At 39.8% G+C, this 25,543-nt stretch overlaps 1 protein-coding gene across 1 annotated transcript in view; it reads left to right on the forward strand.

Moving 5' to 3' along the window:
* The window catches only part of RGS5 (regulator of G protein signaling 5), a 52,489-nt gene that overhangs the window by 16,233 nt on the left and 10,713 nt on the right, over positions 1–25,543 (forward strand). The window contains exons 2-3 of the mRNA XM_001492029.6: positions 10,318–10,428; positions 16,792–16,853. Of these exons, the coding sequence (XP_001492079.2) occupies positions 10,318–10,428; positions 16,792–16,853 (173 nt within the window). The remainder of the gene's footprint in view (positions 1–10,317; positions 10,429–16,791; positions 16,854–25,543) is intronic.

Raw genomic sequence — 25,543 nt, forward strand, 5'->3', positions numbered from 1 at the left:
ATAATAAACTCTGCCATTTATGGAGTACATGGTAAATGTGTTAGTCATTCATGTAGATGCTTCACATACAGCAACTCATTTCATCATCATCATAGTGGTAGGTACCATTTTTATCTCCATTTTGCCAATGAGAAAACTGAGGTGAGGTAAGATTTAGAAACTTGCCAGAAGTCACACATGTAGTAAGATGTATTTGGGCAGTTTGGCCCTAACATCCATGTCCTTGACCACTGTGCTATTCTGTCTCTTGCCTTAATAGGAAAAAGAGCTTAGTTTTGACATTAATTGGATTTTCTGGATAAAAGCTCAATGTTCCACTTCACTTTCTCTCTAGGAACAGCCTTTTCAACCCGTATCCTAACTTTACAAACTCTTCCATTTATAGAACCTGAGACAGGAGTTCTGTTGTGGTTGGGAGTTGGACATTTTCTCTGACAAGTGCAGGGAAGAGGTTTAACACAATTCAACATGTTACTTGTGACTGTAATAATGGAATTGAGATCTGGAAAGTATCTTATGAAATCATCCGGACAGATCCGGGTGGTCATGTGACTTAGTTATCCAAAACAGCTGGTTGCTTGTCTTTTCTTAATGACTTCTCTTCAGCAATGGAAACTCTGCCACATTTAGTTCATTGTTTCCATGGTTTCATCACCATATGGTTAGTAAGTTCTCCCGAACACTTCCTGGTTTTTTTGTGGGAGCTTTTTCACACTTAAAAGAGGCTGGTTTTTGAATTTTTAAATGGATTCATCATTAGTTATATGTTTCTTGTTTGAAGCTTCACAATGCCTTGATGCCACATCAGGGCCCCTGCTGTGGTCTGGATACCGTCTTTGGTGAAGCTGGGAGCTCTGGTGCTAGGGGTCAAGTCTCATCATGGGCACCATATGTCTGCTCCCCTCTGTGGTGCTATCACCTCCCTGGAGTCCTGCAAAGGTGGAGGGAGGGGATCTTGATCAGTTTCAGAACCCTAAACCACAGTCCTCTGACCTTGTCTCAGGGATCCTCTTTTCCCTCTCCATTTTTCTGCTTCTTCCTTTACCACTCATCAAATCAGTCCTCCTCTTTGGGAAGAAGCCAGGATATGTCCCTGGTGAGTTTAGGGTCTTGGAAAACAAAGGCCAGAAATGAGATGCTACCTTCAACTACCCTCTCTGCTTTTGGCTTTACAACACAACTCCCTCAGGGGTAAGGAAGCAGAAATGCCCAGCTACCATCTTGAAAGTAAGAGGAAAAACCATATGTAGAGAAAAACATGAATGAATACCTCAATAAATTAATATTTTACTTAGGTTATTATTATTATCTTCAAGAGTTGCCACAGATCACCTGTTTTTTGCCTGTGTGCTGTGAGGAGGAGTGACCTCCTGACCATAGGTGAAGTCCTGGGTTCAGGGATTCTGTGGTTAAAATGAAAGTCTGGTGACCTCACACTTGGATACATCAGAGATCTGGGGAGACAGAGTGTGCTTCTCCCCCAGGTGACCGAGGAGGAGGATGCATCATTCAATAGGGCCAGGCGGTATCAACCTGCCCAAGTCCAGTCTGCATTTGACCAACAGGGAGCAAACAGGGGTGCTGTGAGATGGACCTCTGCATGCTGCTTTGAAGTGGGTCAGGGCCTCCTCGCTTTCTTAGTTACTGCTTTGCAGTCCAATATCTTCCTGGCTTTGAACACCTAGCTTTCCTCCTGTCATCCCCAGGGTAGAGTCCCTGGAAATTGCTTATGACTTTTCCTAAGTTACTCCAGTATCTTTGTTACTTCACCAAGAAAGTAGGGTTTAAGGCATGAAGTTCATTCATCCAAGAGTAAATGAGCTTAATACAATCAAATATTAATATCCCAGAAGTGAAAGGAAACTGCTACAAATTGTAATCCTAGGTGGTATGAGTGTTAAATAAGTAGAGATGATGATGATGATGATGATGATGGTACCCTGTATTCCAGGTACTATGCTAACTTTTACATGCATATTCTCATGCACCCCTCACAGAAACTTTTTACAATATCTATTAATGTTATCCTCATTTTAAAGATGATGGAACTGAGGCCGAGATATAATATAACTTGAATAACATCACACAGATAGTAAGTGGCTATTGAAGACGAGCCTAAGTCATTTTATTCATGTCTAGCTCAGCTTCTTTTCGGTACATAACCAATGGTTAGTGGTGGATGGTGGTTAGTTATTTCTCTACAACTTCACTACCAGCTTATGAAAGCAAGACCACTATACATAGAATGAAATGCAAGTGTGCCATACTTATTTAGGCAAATAGTTATTGACAAGCTGGTTTATACAACTTATTTATACGCCACGTTTATACGTGTTTATACAACTTATTCTGTAATCTCAATAAAGACCTCATTCTTTGTGCTCTGACTACAGCCTGTGGGAAAGGTTCACTCAGACAATAATAATCTGAGGTGGGATTCTGATACTCTCCTATTTGGTATCAGGCAACAAGAAATCTCAGAATCAAGGCCTAGATATGGGACTATTCAGGGATCAAGTCACAGGTGCCATCTCTAAGGATGAAGAGCTAATGACATTCTTATAACATTTCTATGGAATGGGTGGAGGTTTTTACAACAATGTCACCAGTCCAAACGTCTTGAATACAATTTTTGTGACTAGAGCGAGCCCATTATCTAATGAACAAACCTACACGTAGAAACTCATTTCTAACACGTTCTGCTAATTGGCAAAGCATCTGGTGTTGATCTCGGTAAGGACAGCTGGAGACACCTACAGCAGGAGCCTCTGGAGTGTGGTCTTTCTAAAAAGCTTGTCGACCACCAATGTGATGTAAATTCCTGATTAAAGCAGGTGGCTGATGCTAACTCGTACATCCATAATGTCACACTGTAGCAATGACAACCAGTTAAAACTTTTCATTTCATTGTTTTGATTCCTTTTTTTGTGTTTGTCTTACCCAACTAAAACTATACACTTCGTGAGAGGACCTTGTCTTTTTGTTTCACTGGGGATTTTGAAACCTATGGCACATCACCAGCATTTAATAAATGTATTTTTAATTTGCTGAATAAATAAGTAAGTAAAAGGAGAAGCTACTGAGGCCAGTCTTTTCTGTCTCTACTGTGATCCTATGAAATAAAATCAGCTTATTTAAATCAGTACCCTTGTCAACTCCCTAGTCTTTTACTACAGACTGCCTGTGAGGGGCCCTGATGACGAGTTAACCTAGTAGTTGAAGTAAGAGCTTGAACACAAGGATGGAAGTAGGTGTTATTCAGAGAACTTATTGATGGGGGTTGGTTAGAAGCTATCAAGAGCTGGAAGGAAATGTGCCCACTCTGGATACATACGATGTGACGAACATAGTCAATTCCATTTCTTCAGCCATCTTGTAGTTTAACATGGCTTATTATATAATTAATCAATAATATGAGCAAAAGCCTAAAGCACTACCAGGGAATGACTCAATTGTGTTTAGAAACAGAGCTGTCATTTCTGGAGTTATATCATAACACATTAATACTTACAATACCATATATTTCGCATTTTCTTCATCTTTTTATCATTTGGACCACTGAAGAATATTTCATATTAACTAACCATAGTCATTTTGCATGATGTATTATATATTAATATATAAATCAGGTAAGAATATAAATACATACGTCAACATGATAGCACATTACGTTAGCCACTCTTTCACATTCTGTTAAGACGTAAGCAATGAGTGGATTTTCTTTAGTTCGAGTTGAAGTAGGTTAGTTCAGGAAAATGGTAGATGCTAAAATGGGACATTGTTTCTCCACCAAAATGACCCGGCACTGCCTTCTCCCTGTACTTGAGAGTCAGTCTTGAATTTGACGGGCCAGGTGCAGAGGATCCTGGGGAGTTGAGAATTTCAGTTCCAGAACTCATCTGATTTTCCCCTATTTCCTTATACTCTAGTAATGGTTTTCACAATCACTTATTAACCCTGTCTCTCATGAGACATCTATGAGTAACAGACTCTGATCATCTCAACTTTTAAATGAGCAGCCAACAAGAAGGCTTTTTCAGTCTTCAGCCAAATGAATCCTTCCAGATGGATCCAGCACAATGAGCACACACCCTCTGGGCTCCCTTTCTCTCTATCAGCCTCTGCTTGAGTTCAGATCTCTGCCACAAGAACTCAGAGGACCTCATTTCTTCCTTTGTGTCTCAGATCCGGCTGACCGGGTACTCTCCAGCTGTGGAGACTGGCTGCTAACAAGTGTTTTAGAAACTTTTATTTATCTTTCCTGGGTAGTTATTACATTTTTAGGAGCCAAGAAAGGGCATGTGCTTTTTGCTCATGAAGAAGCAAGCTTTGTGGTGTTTCTCAGAAGGCAGCAGCCTGGAACAAATCCACTCTCTTAGTTACTTCTTCACTGATGGTCACACCTTCCCATGGCCAGCAGGGGGCATCTGCAACACAGATTTAAGTTGAGTTGAATTTAAATTGGCATGTCCTTGACATGGGACATGTTGGGACAACTCTTTGAGAAATGTGTTGTAAAATCTCTGTCCTGTTCTTCCCAACTTTCCTCCTTTTGTCTTCCTTCTTGACTGTTCCCGACATATGTCTGGAGTCTAGAATAAAACCTGCCCGTGGTCGCCAACTCTACCTGCCACAGGACTAGTCTACGCCTCAGGGCTACTTCTGTTTGTTTTAAGTCCTGATAAATGATGGTCTCCTAACGGATCCTGATCAGACTGTTAGTGATCATAATTACCCTTTTCTCATCAGGGTATGTCCTCTCTGGTGTGAGGAACTGAATGAGCAAGCTCAGTTTGAAACCCAATTGTCTATTTTCAACCAGAAATTGAAATCAGCTACTTTAGAGTCTTTGTAGTCATTTAACAGCTTTACATCTTTCCACTTAACCAAATTAGAGACATCCTAGTCCTTGATGCCTTATTCTGTGCCACACTTCAATATTTCACCTATCCCACCCCAAAATACAGTTTTACAATAACCTAGCAATTCAGTTCACTCATTCATTTCTTGATTCGTCAATTTATGTAGCCAATCTTTATTGAGTGCCCATTAAGTGCCAGGCCCTGGGCTACATGCTGAGATTGGAATTGTGAACAAAACAGACATTAATCCTGCTCTTGGGAACCTGACATTCTAAAGGGAGAGATAGACAATACTCAAATAAACATGCAGAGATATGAATGCAAATTGACAAGGGCCATGAAGGAAAAACACAGAGGGCTCTGAGAATATAGAGCCACTGTTAGAGCACGTCTCCCAGTGCACCATCTCCATATTATCACATCAGGAGGCATTTGAGCTCCTTGAGGTTAGGGCCTATGTTCTTTTATCAGTATATCCTTTTGTCAATGACTACAAAAATATCTAGCATATGGTTTACATGCTCATGTCTTATATTCAGTTGTTTCAAGTGTCTCTGAAGCAAGGAACAACTTTGTAACCCTTGAAACACCTGGCACAAGATTTTATATATACAGATCTTCCTCAGCTTACGATGGGGTTATGTCCCGATAAACCCATCCTAAGTTGAAAATTTCGTAAGTAGAAAATGCATTGAATACACCTAACCTACCGAACATCCCAGCTGAGCTGAGCCTGGCTTAAATGTGCTCAGAACACTTATATTAGCCCACAGTTGGGCAAAATTATCTAACATAAAGCCTATTTTATAATAAAGTGTTGAATACCTCATTTAATTGATTGAATATTGTACTGAAAGTGAAAAAATGAATGGTCGGATGGGTGCAGAAGGGTTGTGAGTGTATCAGTTGTTCACCCTCATGATCGCACGGCTGACTGGGAGCCCTGGCTGCCCGGCATCATGAGAGAGTCTGGTACCACATAGCACTAGCCTGGGAAAAGATCAAAATTCGAAGAATGGTTCCTACTGAATGTGTGTCGCTTTCACACTATCATAAAGTCGAAAAATCGTTAAGTTGAACCATCGTCAGTTGGGGACCATCTGTAGTTGGTTATTGATAAATTTTACTTGAATATAATTGCATTTTTAAAAATTCAGCCATATTTCTGTTTTCAGTGACTGTTTGTACTGTTTTCCACACTAATGCACCTTAAGATAATAACTTTCACTCAATTCACTCATTAGCAGGAAGGATGGAGGTGGCCCACGGCCTTTGGAAAGTTGATTTCCTGGCCAGCGTACCCACACAGGTCACAGATTGAAAACAGCACAACCCTACAATTATTCAAACCCGTTTCAGTTTGAAATCACTAATATGAGTCATCTAGAGAAAGAATTACCTCCCCCGAACCTTCAATTAAGATTTCACCCAGGCATTGCCAATTGATTTTATTCCAAAACAAGCTTTTCTTTGTAAAACAAAATGATAACAAGGTGGGAGGTGAGAGAAAAGAAGATAAAATTGTTTCTTGTTCCCAAGCATTAATGTAATGTAGCCAGGAAAAATGACTAGTATAGGGTCAAGTAGAGCCGGAGACTGAGTTGAAATCATAAGCACATCAGAAAGTTTTCTTCTCTGGATGGGGTTGTTTTTGACATGAAATTAATGTCAGATACAGTCAAGTTGATTTTGAAAGGGGAAAATAAAATGTTGGGTCTGAGCTTTGTATGATTTTCTTTTGCTTTGTTTCATTTTCCTATTTGTATGTGTGGCTATGGTGGGGAGAAAGAGGAAAGAGGGAATGAAAGAGTGTTCCAGGAACTTTTGAGAAGAACAAATGTAGCAACACAGTTTATCTTTGTAAAAAGAGTAAAATGTTTTAAGTGGTTTCCACTTCAGCATCTGTGAACACTTCAGCCTTTAAACTTTTACGGTTTATGAGAGATGCAATATTATTCATTCTCTGTCTTGTCTCAAACTCCTAATTAAACCAAATGGACTTACCAATGTCTATACTCTTAACTTTTTGATGTCCTGTAATTGGACCTATACGAAGCCAGGAGTCGAAGTCAGAAAGAAATGTTTTCCAAGCACAGCATTTCCCTTCTCCCTCACATCCTGAGGGCAAAAATGAAGAGAACAGTAATCAGATGTTCTGGTATGTTTGTCTACTCTGAGGAAACGGAATATGATTTTCTATAGGCAATGTTATAAATGGCAGCTGATTTCTAGGTCATCCCACAAAAACCTATTGAAGCAGTGATACAGATAAAATTGTACAAGGGTTCTGATTCATTCTGGTTTTAAAAGGCTTTTGTGGGATGTCTTGAGAATTTAACCACTATTTATAGACGGCGTTTTTATGGGGAAATGCATCGTGAAAGAGTTAGCAAAGGAAAATTTTGAAACCGATTGAGTTTAGAAGATAAGATGCCATCTCTGTATACTGAAACAGTCTTTGAAGGCCCCTTTCAGTAGTTTTACCCCTTTTTTGTTTTCATACCAAATTTGCCATGGGCTGGGTACAGAGCCTCCTCCACCATCTGTGCCTTCCTCAGGAAGGGGAGGCAGAGTGAGCGGGCTTCGCTTAGCATGGCTTTCTCCTCTCCCTAATCACACTTCAGGCTCAAGCAATACAGAGTCACTTTTGCATCTCTTCAGAGCATATGCAAATTCCCCTCTTTCTGCCTGGAAGGCCCATCCTTTTCTGCTCCACATTTGCCTCTTCTGAGCAGCCCCCTAACTCGCCCTTGTGGATATTGGTGTCCTCCAATGTGCTCTGCTGCTGTCTGGACATCCTCTCCTTGAATGGCTCCTTGTGACTAGTTACAACTTTGAGACCTCAGTAGGCTGTAAGCACCTTGAAGGCAAGGACCAAACCCTGTGAGAGTTTGTATGTTCACTGTGTCCTGCTGACACAGTAAGCATGAGTGAGGAGTACATTAGTAATGAATAAATGAAATGTAAAAATACGCAACTCATTTGTTCTAACTACCCCTTCAGGTCCTACTTACTCTTTCACCAGGCAGTCATACACAAATATGTCTCTGTATTTTACAAAAACAAATAGCTCAAATGGAGCAAAAGCGAGAAAGAAAAAAGAGACAGAAGTTGGGAAGGAAAAAAAGCAAAATAAACACCTAAAGAACCAAATGAATAAAAAAACCAAGAATATGAGAACTATTCAATAGATTATCTTTATCTAAATAATGGTGAATGAACTATTCGGTCAAGATTGAAACTGAAAAAATTACTGCCTGCATTTGCCTTATGGGCTGGAAGTGAGGGGTATATGGAGCCGGGAAGAGCAGTATTATGGATGACGTTCTTCAAGAGCTGGGTGGGATATTGTGACCTGTGTGAAAAAATGGACCTGCCGTTTCTGGCTGTAGTACCACACACCAGCCAGCAGAGGGTAGCCACAAACATTGCGTGCACCCGCCCACATTGTTTTCATCATGTTTCAGATAAATATAACAGTGGTGAGTGTTGTCTCCAGAGGAAGAATATGGGAGGTAGTGGGTGTCGTAATTCTTAGTAACTTGTGGGGAATTTTTTTGATGTTTTAATTTGGGTCCTGAAGCTAGAGAACATGGATTGAGTTTGGTTGGAAAAATGATTATGCAGTTAGAACTAACTGAAGAAGCAGTAGTACACGCCAAACACTGTGCTAAGTGATTCACATGCATTAGCATATTTAATCATTACAAAAAATTCCATGAGAATGTTTTACTTTATCAGTCCCAATTTCTAGGCACAGAAAAAAATAAACATTAGATAATTTAAGCAACTTCCAGAATTTGGAATCAAAGCGACGCTTATCCTTATTCTCGTGTTTTATTCCAGCCATAATGCTATGCTGGGCTAGGCCTGATCTGCTGTAGTGTGGGACCCCAGGTGGCTTCAGAGAGAGGGTCCTAGGGAAAGAACAGAAGCAGAAAGAAATGAAAAGGAAAAGACATTGGAGAGGTGACTAATTCTAAATCATAGTTACAAAATCATATTTATGATACTAGAGGAAACTATGATATGATTCAATATTTATGGGTTTTTTGTCAGTTATATAGTAAATTTCCCTACCTTTCTCTCCCTAATATCCATAATTGCTAATCTTACACACTTTATTTAAATTGTCTCCTCCTTGTCTCCATGTGAATGCATGACGAAAGTGTGTTTATAGCAGCAAGTCCTGTCTGGCCAGCATATGAATCCCGTCACAGCTCTTCAAGATTTTGATTATGGTCCGCATTGACCAGGAGATAAATGTTAGCAGATTTCTGAGGAGCAAAATCAAGATATTTTTAGTTCACTTTGGTAAATATTTTTGACTGTTGACTATGTTGCCAAGCATTGTGCTATGTACAGGAGTTAAAAGGTATTTAAGACTCAATTTCTACCTTCCAAAGCGTCCTCATATCCAGCTTGGAAAACAAACACATAAATCAATAGCCCTAATGCAATATGATAAACTCTATCTTAAAAGCATGTGTAAAGTGCCAAGGTGACAATGAAGGGACAGCTTTTTTGGGTCTCCCTATATACAACAGCTTGTCTTATGGATTAACATTTAAGATTTGCTTGGTGCTTTTTGAATTCAGACTCATGATAAAATAATGGCTAACCTAGAAGGTTAGTTTTGAAACTGGGCATAAAAACAGTTGCATCCTATGTGGAGGAGGGTTCAGAATTCTGCCCACATCCACTCACTAGAATGCTGAAGACAGAAAGGAGGGCTGTAATGCTGCTATAGTCGTTCCGTTGGCAGTTAATACACGTCTGTTGAAGGCTTACTGAATGTAAGATACTCCAACAGCCATGATGGAACAATGGGCCAGGGGTTGGGAAGAAAAAATCAAATCCGTACAACTGAAGCAGAATGATTTCCTTTTATAGCTGAAAATGGCAGAAGAAAACATCTAGATTAACTCTGTCATTTTACAGATAAAGGAGCTATGGTCTGGTAGGAAAAAATAATCATTTTTTCAAATGTTATACATCTAATTAATGGCAGATCTGGGAGCAGAGCCCTCAGAAGACTGGTAGGCAATGCAGTGAGTAGTTCCCCCTGTGAACTCTAGAGTCAGAAGTCCCATCTCCACCACATACCAGCTGGGTTAGTTTAAGTAAGTTATTTAAACTCTCTGTCATTTAGTTTCTTCATTTGTAAAATGGGAATAGTACTATAGTGTCTGCCATATATAAAATGAAAGAATACCAATAAACCAGTAATTAAGATTAGATGAGATAATGCATATTAACCAGGGACATAATAAGAGCTTGATGAATGTTAATTGTTAGAATTCATGTGTCTCAATTTCTACATTAGTATTCTTTCTGCCACAACAGTGAAATGGGGTTTTGTTCATTTTTGTTTCTCTGACACAGGAAGAAATCTCTCTTTTAGATTTGTGTGCTCACGTGGTACTCCCATTCCTCTTTACATCTCTTCTTTCAGGGCCAAGGAGATTAAGATCAAGTTGGGAATTCTCCTCCAGAAGCCAGACTCTGCTATTGACCTTGTCATTCCGTATAATGAGAAGCCGGAGAAACCAGCCAAGACCCAGAAGTGAGTCATGAGTATGGATTCCGCTCCTTTTCCTCCAGAGGATGCCTATTTTTCAAGTGTATAGCACCATCCCTCATCTGCAGAACTTCCCCCTTCAATTACTCATGGAGGATCACAAGAGCCTTAGAGAGTTGGTTTGTAAATAAGCGCTTTTTTTTGACTCTCCTATGTCTGGAGCATAATATTGTATACTGGCAGGATACTTAAAAAATAGACAAGGCCCTGCCTTGGGACCTTGTTCGAGAGACAGATCATACCTCATAAAATGGCACCAGACACCTCATCAGTTACCCATGTGGAAGTGTGGTAAAAGGTATCTGTTCACTTGCTGCCCTGGGTTCAGGTAACCATTCTCTCCTCATCCAATTAATTGTGATCACTGGATGCTCGTCTGCTAAGGAAGTATCCAAGGCTGCTTCCTCAGCAGGAGCTACAAGTAAGAACATTTTCCTCAGGAAGAGGCTAAGACCAAGGCAGACAATTTAAGCCTCATAGTTTCTTTTCCAAGATATTATCCCTTCAAGGTCCAACAGAGGAACAGAAGACTTCCTTGATGGAGGAATGAGTACTTCACCAGCTATTTCTATTGAATTTACATCAAGTAATTTTTTCCCCCAATCCATAAATTAATACTCCTGACTGGACTTCCGTAGTCCTCACTCCCTCTTACCCTACCTTGCCCAACATACTTCTGTCAGTTTAGGCATGGAGAGAAACTATCATCCTAAAGATTCGAGATGTTATGGTGGTAAATCCAGCTCATGATTGGCATTGGCTCTCCTGTAACTTAATCACACTGCTCACGGCATTCACATGGTTTATCATTGTTCCACCAGCTACACAGCCTGTCATTGCCTAGACAAAACACACTCCGTCTTCCCTTTAAAACAGAGATACCCGTACAAATCAGGAAAGGAAAGTGGGAAGAAGAAAAGCCAAAGGTATTCAAACTCTTTCACTCTACTACCTAAAAGTTTTGAGGAGATCACAGAAGTGTGGTAAAAATACAGGAATCCCTTTTAACCTCCATTTCTTTTAAAATTTAACATTTGTATAAATTGGCCAATCTTTTCTTTGTCCAAATGACCTTCAACTTAACATAGCTAGATTGGTTAGGAGCTAGAGAGATGGGTGATGCTTTTTAAATCTTTTTCCATTAACTTAAGTGGATCTTCTCATTCTCTTCCTTTTATTACTTCAAAGTGATCCCAAACCGGAAGTGAGGCATAATTGAGTTTTCTGCCTTTAGAAAGGGGAAGCTAATTCAATGTGGATTGGTAGGCACCAGGCACTAGTGGAAATAAGAACCACGTTTTAGAGCAGCATCAGATCAAAAAGTCTATTTTGAAGCAAACAATATGGTGGTTATTGATCTGTTGGAATTAGCTTTAAAAAATAAATATAGTACTATATTTCCTGCTTTGATTCTCTGCTTTAATATCCCACACAAACACTTGAACAATTCGGCTTAAGAGGGATTCAGAGAGAGCCAGTTTTGGAAGAAAACCTGGGGCCGACATTTATTGGATTATTTCCTTCTCTTGTTTTCATCCCCTTTCTTCTTCCAGAAGTTTGAATTGTTTTGGAAAAAATCCTTCATATCCCCAGAGAATATTTGTGTGTCTCTACTGCATTTTTAACAGTGACCGCTACAAAGCTTTCCCATCCTCTTCCAATCCCCCACCCCATTCCACCTCCTCATTTTTAGCAAATGTCCAGGCCTGGTAACTAACAGAAAAACAGTGGTCTGCATGAGCTCGACTGATCTGTCTTCCCCCCACTTTAAAATTTCTCTGTATTTTTTACTCACGTTCTTCTCTCAGAGAAGAAAATAAACCTTCTCTGGACTGAAGGTATTTTTAGCCCCTTCCATCTTTTAAAAAAAGCAATCCTTTCTAAAAAAAAAAAAATTTCTATTTTTTGATATATTTTTATTCCTCTCCTTAAAAAAAAAATCAAACCATTGACAAAAATAGGAAAAGGCTGCGTACATCCCTACTTTGAAAAGCCAGCGTGTGTTGCCGTTTAGTATTCTTCATTGCTCTTTTTCCCTCTGGACCCTCTGCCATCAGGAAGAAACAAGTACCCTGCTCCACTCTGAAAAAACACTCTCCCAGCTCCTCAGGCCTTCTACTCCCATCCCTTTCTCTTGCTTTCATTGAATAACTCTAGAAATGAAAGGTCACTGCTTCCAGTATCTTCTTTAACTCCTTCTTATCGGGTTTAAACCTTCCAACCTCAGGGAAACTGTCAGCACTAAGGCCTCATCCCTCACTTGTTGGCAGCATTTGACTCTACTCACCAGTTGGCCTCCTTAAAACTCTCTTCCTTAACTCCTAAACTTGTATTCTCCTCTTGTCTTCTCTCTCTCTCTAAGGGCTACTACTTTTTGCCACCCTCTGTATGTGAGCATTCTCTAAGGCTTTGCTCTAGGTCCTCATAATAAACACTAAACATATTAGTAAACCACATAAATTTAGTTTGTGACAACTCTTATCATGGCTTATAGTGTAATCAATTGCAAAGCTCTCAGGAGCAGATATAGATAATATTATAGTTTATTTTATAATCTAGATGTCCTTTTTCTCCCTATGTCAATAATATATATATGTATGTTGGTTTTTTGTAAGAGAAGCTTCGCTCTAAGCTAACATCTATTGCCAATCTTCCTCCTTTTTACTTCCTTTTTCCCCCCCAAAGCCCCAATACATAGTTGTGTATAGTTGTAAGTTCTTCTGGTTCTGCTGTGTGAGCCACCACCTCAGCATGGCTACTGACAGATGAGTGGTGTGGTTCAGTGTCTGGGAACCAAACCCGGGCCGCTAAAGCAGAGTGTGCCGAACTTTAAGTGCTAGGCATCAGGGCTGGCTCCCTATGTCAATAATTTTTAACTACATTTTGTTGTTGTTTTTATCACATTATAACTCTAGAATGACCTCCATGTATAAGCAGCACCTAACCTGTGCACAGTGAGGAACAGTTACAAAGTGTTTTCATACATATACTCTGGCCTAAACTGCAGAGTGAGCATTGTTGTGAGGTTTAAAGATGTGTATACAATGTTTGGCCGACAGATAGACATCAAAAAGTGGCAGATGTTTTTATCTGCATCCCCATCCATGGTGATCAGGTCACTGCTAGCCATGGGGCAAGGGCTCAATAATGTTCATAGACTTGAGACTGGTCATGAACAGACTGTACTGCAGGAAAGGAAGAGAGAGCAGAGAAGGCACTGTAAGTGCCAATAAATAATCTGAATTCCACTTTCCCTGTTGAGAGCAAGAGTATGTGAGGATTGTTTAAATATGTGCCAGGGACTATGCAGATTAAGAAAAAAATGAGAAAGAAAACCACTGGTGCTTAGAGAGTTTAAAATACTTTCCCATGGTCACAACCAGTAAGTGTCAGAGTTGCCAATAGCTGTAGTAATGGTTCATGGGGCTAAAATTTTTGAATTCTAAAGTTTTGGGTTATTTGTGACTCTCATCAACCCAGACTAACTCTGGGAAAATTGAACCATTATTAATTTGACAAGCATTTATTGCGGGGTAGATTAATGCTGCAAGGGATGCACACAGGACAGGGTGGTGGGAAAAGTTCTCCATGACTAACAGGCTATACCTTTAGGCAGGGAGAACATCATTGCCATGTAAGATGTTCAACAATCAAAGGTGGGAAGAGTACAGAGAAGGGTCAGAGCACTTCCAGCCGAGATGGTCACTTCCTGGACCAGGTGGCATTTACATTGGGCATTATAAAGCACAAAATTAATCATCTCCATAAAAGTTTATTTTGCGTTTCACTTGAACTGACTTCCTCCCCCTTGCCCCATGCCCACACACAGAGACTCCATGCCCACCCTCTGTAGTCAGCTATGACCCTGCAAACCAGGATACTCACTGGTCATTCAGCTCTGCATCTACCTTGTTTCCAAAGAAGTCAGACTTAATGAGGGCCGGCAAATTCTGAGAATCAGGACAGGATGAACCTGTGTTACCTCCTAGACTGGCAATCACTGAGCTTCATGCTGTGGGGGTTGCGTCCTGCTTGACTGTGTCCTTGAATCAATGTGGACTAATTTAACCCCCAGCACAGGCTCTGCACATGTCCTTTTCAGGAATTTAATCTAGGCTGTGATGTACTGCTGCTCTTGACCGTTAGTCTGGTTCTAAGGAGACCATGTGGGACAAACTGGATCTGGTAACATGCTGAAGTTTGGTGCACCTGCTCATATCATTTCTTATTCCTTTGTCCCTCTACACTAACCAGAGGAAAAGGGGCGAGGGAAGGTGATTTCATTGTATGAGAATACTCATAAAATCAGAGAGACTCAGTGAGTGAAGCAGGTCCTCCCCTTGATCTGAGCCAGTTTCTTTTGTCCAATAATTTGGTGTCCTGCTGTTTATGTCAATTATCAATAGAGACTTGGTGTCTATTGCATGCAAAACATTGCACCCACTGTAATGAAGAAATTAAGATGGGTAAAGCCTTTTGCTAAAGATGTAGATATGAAATAATATATACAAAGGAAAAGTTCTGAATATGAGCTAAGATAGAAGAGCCAAAAGGAGTTACCGACCCCTAGAAAACAGATCCTTCTCTGTTTAGAAATAAAATGAGGCAGAAAAATATAAGGACATACTTGTAACTTCCTCTTCACGTCATTTCTCCTTCCTCTGCTTCTTTATGCTAACCAGACAAAAAGAAGGGGGAGGGAAGGTAGTTCACTTATTAAAAATAAATTTCCAAGGAATTAGTATTCAGTTTTTAATCTATGATACCTATGTTTCCAGCCAGGAAAAAAGAAATCACCTAAGATTATTTCACCAGGTTTATTACTCTAATTTTTGTCATATTTGACCTTCAAATAGTAAAAACATAAAACTTTATGAAAAATCCTATCATTAAGAATTGAAATCTGTACATGTTCTGCAACGAGGCATAGAGAGGTGATGGAATTATTCACAGTACTTTAGCCAAAAACTCTACTGCCATCTTGGACTCCTTACGTAAAAAAGGGAGGCAGAATCCGAGCCTGGATGGCAAAATGAAAAGTAGAAGCAGGGGCCAGCCCCGTGGCCAAGTGGTTAAGTTTGCACACTCCACGTCGGCTGCCCAGGGTTTCAAGGGTTTGGATCCAGGGCGCGGACATGGCACTGCTCATCAGGCCATGCTGAGGTGGCATCCCACATGCCACAACTAGAAGGACCCACAACTAAAAATACACAACTATGTACTGGGGTGCTTTCGGAAGAAAAAGGAAAAATAAAATCTTTAAAAAAAAAAAAGAAGTAGAAGCAGCAATTGTCTATTAAAACCCCAAGATATTAATTTTTAAAAACCAGAAGCAGGAATTATCCTGGATTGTCTGAACAGTAGACAAAACAAGTTCATAGCTAAAGAAATTCCCATTCAGGAAGAACACCTTGATTGGCCTTAATATTCTAATAAATGTCTGGTTAGTCTGTTTTGATTTGACAGTGAAGAACTTACTTGCTAATGCAAAAGTGAGAACAGGGTGAGCCCCAGGACATTTTCCCCCCAGACAACACCAGCCTGACTTGATATAATCCTGCTGTGAGAGAAAAATTAGTGGTTAAAGTGAAATAACTACAGGGTTTTTACACGTATAAATGTTAAAATAAAAACAGCCTAAAGGGAAATTATGTGTTGGTTATTACCTACTCCTTTTGAGTCAGTATCTGGAGCATTTGTGCACAGCATTCCTATTCATGATGTATTAATCACTTCTCAGAAAGAATAGATCTTAAAAAAAATATTATCCCATCCTAATTGGGCAGGAAAAATGCACTCAGATTTTTTAAAATGTAGACTCCCTATAATCACATGCCCAACATAAGATGGCATCATACATAGCATCTTTCAGCAGCTTTGATATGATGCCCTTGGGATGTGGATGTGGAATCAAATGCCCCTTGCTGATGAAATCAGGTGGCTCAAGTACAGTATTGGTGAGGCAGAGGATGTAAGTTTGATCCCTGCAGTGGGACAACTCATTTCCTACAGTTACATTTGGAAAAAGGACCTCTATTGGAAGTACTGTCATGGGATATACAAGACTATCAAGACATAGCTTCATGACAAATAGACTCTGCTTCTAAAAAGGGACAGATCGAATGAAATCCTTCCAAAAGAGATGAAGATGTGTGATATAGATGTATGAAAGCAAACCCAGCTCATCAAACCCAATTGGTAGAGAGAAACAACTCAAACTCCTTTGTCCTGAGTATGGGTCATTGGTTGTATCATTTCTAAGAAAAGCAGGTCCAAGTCGTTGCTGGAATAGGTAGCTATTTCCCTTCTTATGGCCATCAACTTTTTCTTTCTTGATTCTTGATTTAGACCCTCCCTGGATGAGGCCCTGCAGTGGCGTGATTCCCTGGACAAGGTCCTGCAGAACAACTGTAAGTTCACGTTTTCTTTTATAAAGCTCAGGGGAAGGATGGAGACAAAACACGTCTTTGTGATGCCCATGTCCTTCTTCCCCAATGTTGACATTTCTTCAGTTTTTCAAAGTAGTCTCAACAAGGGAATGGTGCCGAGGAAGTGTGGTTCTCCAGCTCATGAGAAGAAGTTGTACTGCACTGTGGGAGAACGTGAGAATAAGGTCTCCTGAGGACTCATGATTGCAGATTGTGTTCCCATCTGTCCTACTTACTAGTGTGAGCCAGAGCAAGTGGCTTGACCTGTGTTCGTCTTAATACATTCATCAGTAAAATAGAGATGCTGCCAGCTTAGCCTCATAATGGCTTGATAAGGATTAGATATAGCTGTGTAAAGATCACTGGACCATGAGGCATGGGTTGGGTAGTATGTCCTAATTCAAATTGCTCTTAACTGCTTTTGTGACTTGACATGGGTTGTGATCTCCCCCAGCCTCGGTTTCCCCTTCTGGCAGCATGCCTTTTATGTCTTCATTCGAGACATAACAAAAGTGCCAGCAAGAACTCCTTTCCAAGCTAATACCAATACATCTGAACACTACTTGCCTGTCCCCTAATCCAAAATCCTTACTGATTCCCAAAGTCTGCAGTATCGAGTTCAAATTTCCAATATTTAAGATCCTCCATGATAACCATATGGCTGGTCTGCAGTCAAACTGAAGTGTTCTCCCCTCCATATAGGATTTCTACATGTAATCACTTTGGCTGGAATACTTTGTATTCATATCTCTCTGTGTTGAAATTCTCCCGCTCCTATAAAAGCAAATCTAAATACTAAATGCCTAGTCTTTCTTGACCATCCAGAATGATTTATCCTCCTTCTGAGCTCCCAGAGCCATTGTCTGCACATCTTTTATGCCACTTAATACTTGCTATATTGTGCTCTGATCATAGTCATCTCTCTCCTATGATAAATTATAAATTCATTGACAGTCAGGACTTAGTTTTTTTGGTCTGGATAATTTCACAACAAGAAGTGCATGGTATGGGGAAAATAAATATTGAATAGTTTATTCCAGAAATATGCCTGGTGGCGCAGCGGTTAAGTGTGTACATTCTGCTTCGGCAGCCCGGGGTTCGCCGGTTTGGTGCGGACGTGGCACCGCTTGTCAAGCCATGCTGTGGTAGGCGTCCGACATATAAAGTAGAGGAAGATGGGCACGGATGTTAGCTCTGGGCCAGTCTTCCTCAGCAAAAAGAGGAGGATTGGCAGCTGATGTTAGTTCAGGGCTAATCTTCCTTGGGGAAAAAAATAAATGAGTAAAAATATGATTCAGTTTAAGATATCCAATTCATATTTCTCCAACTTCACCACAAGAATGGAATATGAAATTTTGTTAGATACTTTGCAAAAATAAAGATTTAAAAAATATTTCTCACAGGACTATCATGATTAATAGGCACAGAGTAGATAACAAAGAACGTATGTTCAATTGTGTATGAATAGTTTTTATGTTTTTGGTGGGCTAAGCTTGTGCCTACCTGTGATAGAATCAATATCTTACGTTTGGAGGCAGAACACCAAAGCCTCTAATTTGGAACTTTCACAATCTTATACATCTTTGATTCTCTTTTTATTTCTTGTGCTAATCAGAGTACCCCGCCCATGAACAAAATGTTCAATAAATGTTTATTTACTTAATGGGTGAATGAATGAATTCATTTTGCCTCTTGGACCCAGAAACTCCATGAGGTCAACTAACAGAAACATATTTAAGTCTATCAATTGACTTATTTATTGTGTTATACAGTGGTTTTGGGGCCAATAGCAACCTGATAGATTACAATTAAAATTGTAATCCAATCAATCCATTGGAGTCAAATTAATACATTATGAATGCTAAGTACCCTGGGTACAAGTATTTATTGCTATTGTTTAGAAACTTGAGAATTAACAGAACTATTTCCATGTGTTCAAAACCATTAAGGAGAATGATAGATATTTATGTGCTCATATACAATCCTTTTCTGTCACTCTAATCCTTAGGGCCATATGTTCAGTTCATATGTTTCAGGCATTTAGGGGACAGAGAGCTATTGGGATAAGAAAAATAGGGGTAGAAGTTAAGCCAGACTTGTGTAAAGATATATAATGTTCACAATATTTAATTTAGTTAATTATATATAATATTTAAAAATTATATATGCATATATATGTGGGTATATAGTATCTGTGTATATGTGTGTGTATATAGAATCTTAAGTTCCACATAATCATCCTCTTAAGTAATTAATATTTTTAAGACTTGGGCAATTAATTTCCCCAAGCAATAAATGGAAAAGCACTATTCTAGTCAAAATTCTTCCCTCGAAACGGTATCTATCCATTCAAACTAGCTCAAGTGAAAAAGAGGTTGTCTGGTATGGGTGTAGAGATCTCACAGAAACAGCGGAGAGCCATGTACTGTGGAAGGTATGCCATTAGTAAAGCAAGACAGCCCCTCCCTTTCTCTGTCTCTATTTCTCTAATCTTACTGTCTCTCTTTTCCTCTTTATCTTTCCATTTCTCCTCTCTGTCTCTGCTTCTCTCCATGTCTCTCCTTCTTGCTCTGTGTCTCTCTCTTGCTGCTTTGTCTCTGCTCTCTGTTTCTCTCTGGCTGTTCCTAGAGATGGATTAGTGGAACAACAGGCATGCCCAAATTATTCTACCCCAACACCATCAATCTGGAGAAAGGATATTTGACCTATTCCCCCAAACATCAACTATTGCGCATCATGAGAAACTTTAAGCCAAACTTTGGCAACTCAGTTCTTATGAGATGTTCTTATTTGAATCTGCTAAAACTAATGGCCTGTGATCAGAAATATCTAACACGAGCTGTGATTGTTGCAAAACAGGTAATGGAGAAAGATATATTTGAGAAATATATGCATTTAAAACTTCACGGTCCCGTCTCACATGTATTTTGTTTTGTTTTGTTTAAAGACTGGCACCTGAGCTAACATCTGTTGCCAATCTTTTTTCTTCTTCTTCTTCTTCTTCTCCCCAAAGCCCCCCCAGCACGTAGTTGTACATTCTAGTTGGAGTCCCTTCTGGTTGTGGCATGTGGGATGCCGCCTCAGCATGGCCTGATGAGAGGCGTCATGTCCACGCCCAGGATCCGAACCAGCGAAACCCCTGGCTGCTGAACTTAACCACTTGGCCATGGGGCCAGCCCCCCACTTCTCACATGTTTGATTTGATAAAGCAAACCGTTTAGCCTTGAGGAATGGCATCTATGTTGATTTTTAAAGAACATTTGGCTATGTGCTAATGTAGGATATTGACTCTCACAATTGATATAGTTCCTCAAGCCTTCCTTAAATCCACATTTTTCTTAATTTTTCTTGAGAGGAAATGAAATCAGCTGGTACCAAACCTCTAAAAAAAATAAGACAATTAAGCCTCTACTCAATCTTTTCCTTTCTAGCTAACAAGATTCCTCTCACCTTTCCTCATTTTTTAGAATCATTTTAATTATCCGGTGTATTTGACTCTGTTCTCAAAGCATATCAATTTCTTACATGCTTCGTCCAGTTCTATAGATGGCACTGTTTTCATTTAGTAGGTCCTTGGGGCACATAACCACTGTGTTGTTTTTTAAACACAAACAGATTGCACATGGGAATTTAAATAAGGCAGAGACATTAAACTCCTCCACGTGACTGTCTTTAAGAGCAGAGGAAGAATGAAACACAGTCCGGCAGCAGTAAAGTTTTTATGTGGATTTCTTTGCCCTCGGTGCTCCAAAAGGTTAGAATATTTCCTTGAGACACTCTTGAGATTTGGATTCTTCCATGGGGAATGGAATAGCCTGGATCTGGGCTCCTTTTTTTGTTTCTGTCTTTGCATTCTCCTTCTGCTTCTCTCCCTCTTTATTTTATTTTATTGGGGTCATATTGACTTGCAACATTGTGTAAATTTCAGGTGTAGATCACTATATTTCAGTTCCTGTGTAGACTGCATCGTGCTCAACACCAATAGTCCAGTTTTCACCTGTCACCATATGTATGTGCCCCTGTACCCCTTTCACCATCCCCTCACCTCCTTCCCCTCTGGTAACCACTAATCCATTCTCCTTACCCATGTGTTTGCTTATCCTCCACATATGAGTGGAATCATATGGTATTTGTCTTTCTCTGTCTGACTTATTTCGCTCAGCATAATACTCTCAAGGTCACTCCATGTTGTTGCCAATGGCACAATTTTGTCTTTTTTATGGATGAATAGTATTCCATTATATATACATATATATATGTATACCACATCTTTATCCATTCACCAGTCTATGGGCACTTGGGTTGCTTCCACATCTTGGCTATTGTGAATAATGCCGTGATGAACATAGGGGTGCATTTATCTTTTTGAATTGTTGATTTCATGTTCTTTGGATAAACACCTAGTAGTGAGATAGCTGGACCATATGGTATTTCTATTTTTAATTTTTTCAGAAATCTCCATACTGTTTTCCGTGGTGGCTGCACCAGTTTGCATTCCCACTGGCAGTGTATGAGGGTTCCCTTTTCTCCACGTCCTCTCAAACACTTGTTTCTTGTATCTGAAGGGTGTGAAGTGATATCTCATTGTAGTTCTTTGTGTGTGTGAGGAAGATTGTCCCTGAGCTAACATCTGTTGCCAATCTTCCTCTTTTTGCTTGAGGAAGATTGTCCTTGAGCTAACATCTGTGCCAATCTTCCTCTGTATTATGTGAGATGTCACCACAGGGTGGCTTGACAAGTGGTGCTAGGTCCACACCCAGGATCCAAACTTGCCCACCCCAGGCCGCCGAAGCAGAGCGTGTGAACCTAACCACTATGCCATCGAGCCAGTCCCTCGTTGTAGTTTTGATTTGCATTTCCCTAATAATTACTGATGTTGAAGATTTTTTCATGTGCCTGTTGGCCATCTGTATATCTCCTTTGGAAAAATGTCTGTTCATATCCTCTGGGCATTTTTTGATCAGGTTGTTTTGGTTACTGTTGTTGAGTTGAGTTGTATGAGTTATTTCTATATTTTGGAAATTAACCCCTTGTCGGTTATTTGATTTGCAAACATTTTCTCCCAGTTGGTGCATTGTCTTTTCGTTTTGTTGATGGTTTCCTTTGCCTTGCAGGAGGTTTTTAGTCTGATGTAATCCCATTTGTTTATTTTTCCTTTTGTTTCCCTTGCCCGAGCAGATGTGGTATTCAAAAAGATACTGCTAAGACTGATGTCAAGGAGTGTACTGCCTATATTTTCTTCTAAGAGTTTTACGGATTCAGGTCTTACATTCAAGTCTTTAATCCATTATGAATTAATTTTTGTGTATGGTGTAAGATAATGGTCTACTTTCATTCTTTTGCATGTGGCCACCCAGTTTTCCCAACACCATTTATTAAAGGGACTTTCCTTTCTCCATTGTATGCTCTTGGCTCCTTTGTCAAAGATTAGCTGTCCATAGATGTATGGGTTTACTTCTGGGCTTTCAGTTCTGTTCTATTGATCTGTGTATCTGTTTTTCTGCCAGAACCATGCTGTTTTGTTTTTTTGTTTGTTTGTTTTGTTTTTTGGTAAGGAAGATTCCCCTTGGGCTAACATCTGTGTGAATCTTCTTCCACTTTGTATGTGGGACGCCTCCACAGCATGGCTGATGAGTGGAGTAGGTCCACACCCAGGATCTGAACCTGTGATCTTGGGCCAGTGAAGAGGAGTGCACGGAACGTTAACCACTCGACCACGGGGCTGGCCCCTATGCTGTTTGGTTACTATGGCTTTGTAGTATGTTTTGAAGTCAGGGGTTGTGATACCTCCAGCTTTGTTCTTTTTTCTCAGGATTACTTTGGCTATTGAGGGTCATTTGTCATTCCATATAAATTTTATGATTCTTTGCCCTATTTCCATGAAGAATGTCATTGAGATTCTGATTTGGATTGCATTGAATCTGTAGACTGCTTTAGGAAATATGGACATTTTAACTATGTTTATTCTTCCAATCCATGGGCATGGGATATCTTTCCGTTTGTTTATGTCTTCTTCGATTTCTTTCAATACTGTCTTACAGTTTTCAATGTGTAGGTCTTTCACCTCCTTGGTTAAATTCATTCCTAGGTATTTCATTCTTTCTCTTGCAATTGTAAATGGGATTGTATTCTTCGATTTCTCTTTCTGTTAGTTTGTTGTTAGTGTATGGAAATGCAGCTGATTTTGTACCCTGCAACTTTATTGTATTCACTGATTATTTCTAATAGTTTTTGGTGGATTCTTTAGGGTTCTTTATATATAGAATCATGTCATCCACAAATAGTAATAGTTTTACTCCTTCCTTTCCTATTTGGATCCCTTTTATTTCTTTTTCTTGCCTAATTGCTCTGGCTAAAACTTCCAGTACTATATTTAATAGCAGTGGTGAGAGTGAGCATCCCTGTTTTGTTCCTGTTCTCAGAAGAATAGCTTTTAGTCTTTCCCCATTCAGTCTTTTTGGTTTTCAATATTCTCCCTTTTCCTTTCCAGCTCATCTTTATCATCATCTTACTCACTGGCAGCCACAAGTTCCTTTAAAGCAATAATTATAATAATAAAAGCAATAGCTCACATTTATTATTTACCATGTGCCAGGCACTGTCCTAAGCACTTTGCATACATTAGTTGATTTAATGATTGCAATAATTTTAGAACTTAGGTACAATAATGATCTCTACTTTTCAGCAAAGGAAACTGAGACACAGAGAGGTTAGGAAACCTGTCCATGAAATAAAATAGTATAACAATAGTAAAATCAGTAAATTAATTTTCCTTTAAAGTTTGTGTTCTTCAGTTCTGTGACTTGGGAGAAAATACTTTCCTAAATGGGTCTTATTTAGTTTAGTGCAAACCTCTATTAAATGTTAGACACAAAGATTTAGACTAGGAGGTGGGATGAGAAAGAGTGGCAAAGATAAGTGAAACTCAACCCTTGAACCCAAACAATTAACAGCCTTCTGGAAAAGATAGCCATATAAGCAAAAAACTCCAACAGAAGAACAAAAGTAATCTCTTCTCATGATGATAAAGTGGAGCTAGTGGAGGGTAGTGGTTAAAGACTACCTTGATTAGGAGGCTTAGGAGGCAACATTTGAGTTGGGTTTAGAATGACGATAAAGATTAATTTTAAATTGGGTATGAATAGTAATGATGAAAGCTAGACATTTATTGAGCTATCATTATGTTCAATGCCACGTAAGAGCTTTGCATGAATTATTTAATCCTTACAACTCTATTGACTAGGTTCCATTATTATCTCCATTTAACAGATGAGGTAACTGAGGCTCAGAGAGGTTAGATAACAGGTCCAAGTTACTGCAGTAATGTAGTGTGCCAGGATCCACCAGCAGGCAATCTCAACTCTAGAGCCCATGCTTTGAACCAGTAAGCTATGTAATGGTGCTTCTCAACTATCAAAACATTTCACTATTTTTCCCCTAGGAGAAGAGATTTGTGCTAATCTAGTTTTTTATATTTTTCCTTTATACCAATCTGACTTTGATTTGACTAATACTACTTTTATTTTCAAAATAGTTTTATAAGTGGATTCGTTTCGTTCTTTGGTAGGCCTGCTACTCTAGTTTACATGGATTTCAAAAGTGACAACTGGGGCTGGCCCTGTAGTCTAGTGGTTAAGTTCGGCACATTCCACTTTAGCGACCTGGGTTCATGGGTTCAGATCCCAGGCGCAGACTTACACCGATTGTCAGCCATGTTGTGTCAGTGACCCACATATAAAGTGGAGGAAGATTAGCACAGATGTTAGCTCAGGGCTAGTCTTCCTCAAGCAAGAAAAAGAGGAAGATTGGGAACAGATGTTAGCTCAGGGCTAACCTTCCTCAGCAAAAAAAAAAAAAAAAAAAGTAATATCACACAACAACACACATTAGGGTCAGTTCTGGAATTATAATGTGGGTCACAACCCAGAGTATTTCCACCAGACCAGAGGATCAGGTGGGTTTCATTTGCTTCCTAGGTAGGGGATGCCTGAAGAGGTGTGTTGAGAGGTGTCCTGAGGCTCTGTGCAGGCTCAGCAGGGAAGTACGTGGTAGTTTATCAGGGATGTGTGCTGGGGGCACTACTACAGTGTGGAGCGGGCAGGGGAATGGGGTCGGGCAAAGAAGACAGCTGTGTTCTTTGCATTATAGACACATTTGGCCTGGAGTCTATTTGACTGTGACACAAGAGGACTTCCTCAGGGGTAATGGGAATTCAACAGGAAAGTATCTGAGGAATGGACCAGTAGGAAACCAGAGGTTAAAGAGGAAAAAGTACTTAGAAAGTAGCTTTAGAAGGTCCTAATAAGGGACTCTCCAGAGAGTCCTCAAAAGCCAGATGTGAGAAAGAATAACTTTAAACATCTCCCAGACCAATAGAGTGTAAAGCCATTTTGTGAGTCTCGGTTTAAAGTCTGTATACTGACAAAAAGCCTTGAAATAATATTGTGGAATTCAATGAGGATGATGAAACCATTACCCAGGAAATGGACTCACTGCGCTGGAAAGTTATTTTCCAACCTCCTTCCCTGGATAGACGGTAAATGTTCACATTGTTGTGGAATCCTGGCGTGTGTCCTCAGGTCATAAATAATAGTGGTTGGGCGGACTGGGATTATATCTCTATCTTTTACAAAGATCTGGAATGGTGATTCAGAGTGCCTGATATGTTGTGG

The sequence above is a fragment of the Equus caballus genome, chromosome 5 (assembly GCF_041296265.1).
Source record: "Equus caballus isolate H_3958 breed thoroughbred chromosome 5, TB-T2T, whole genome shotgun sequence".
NCBI lineage: Eukaryota > Metazoa > Chordata > Mammalia > Perissodactyla > Equidae > Equus > Equus caballus.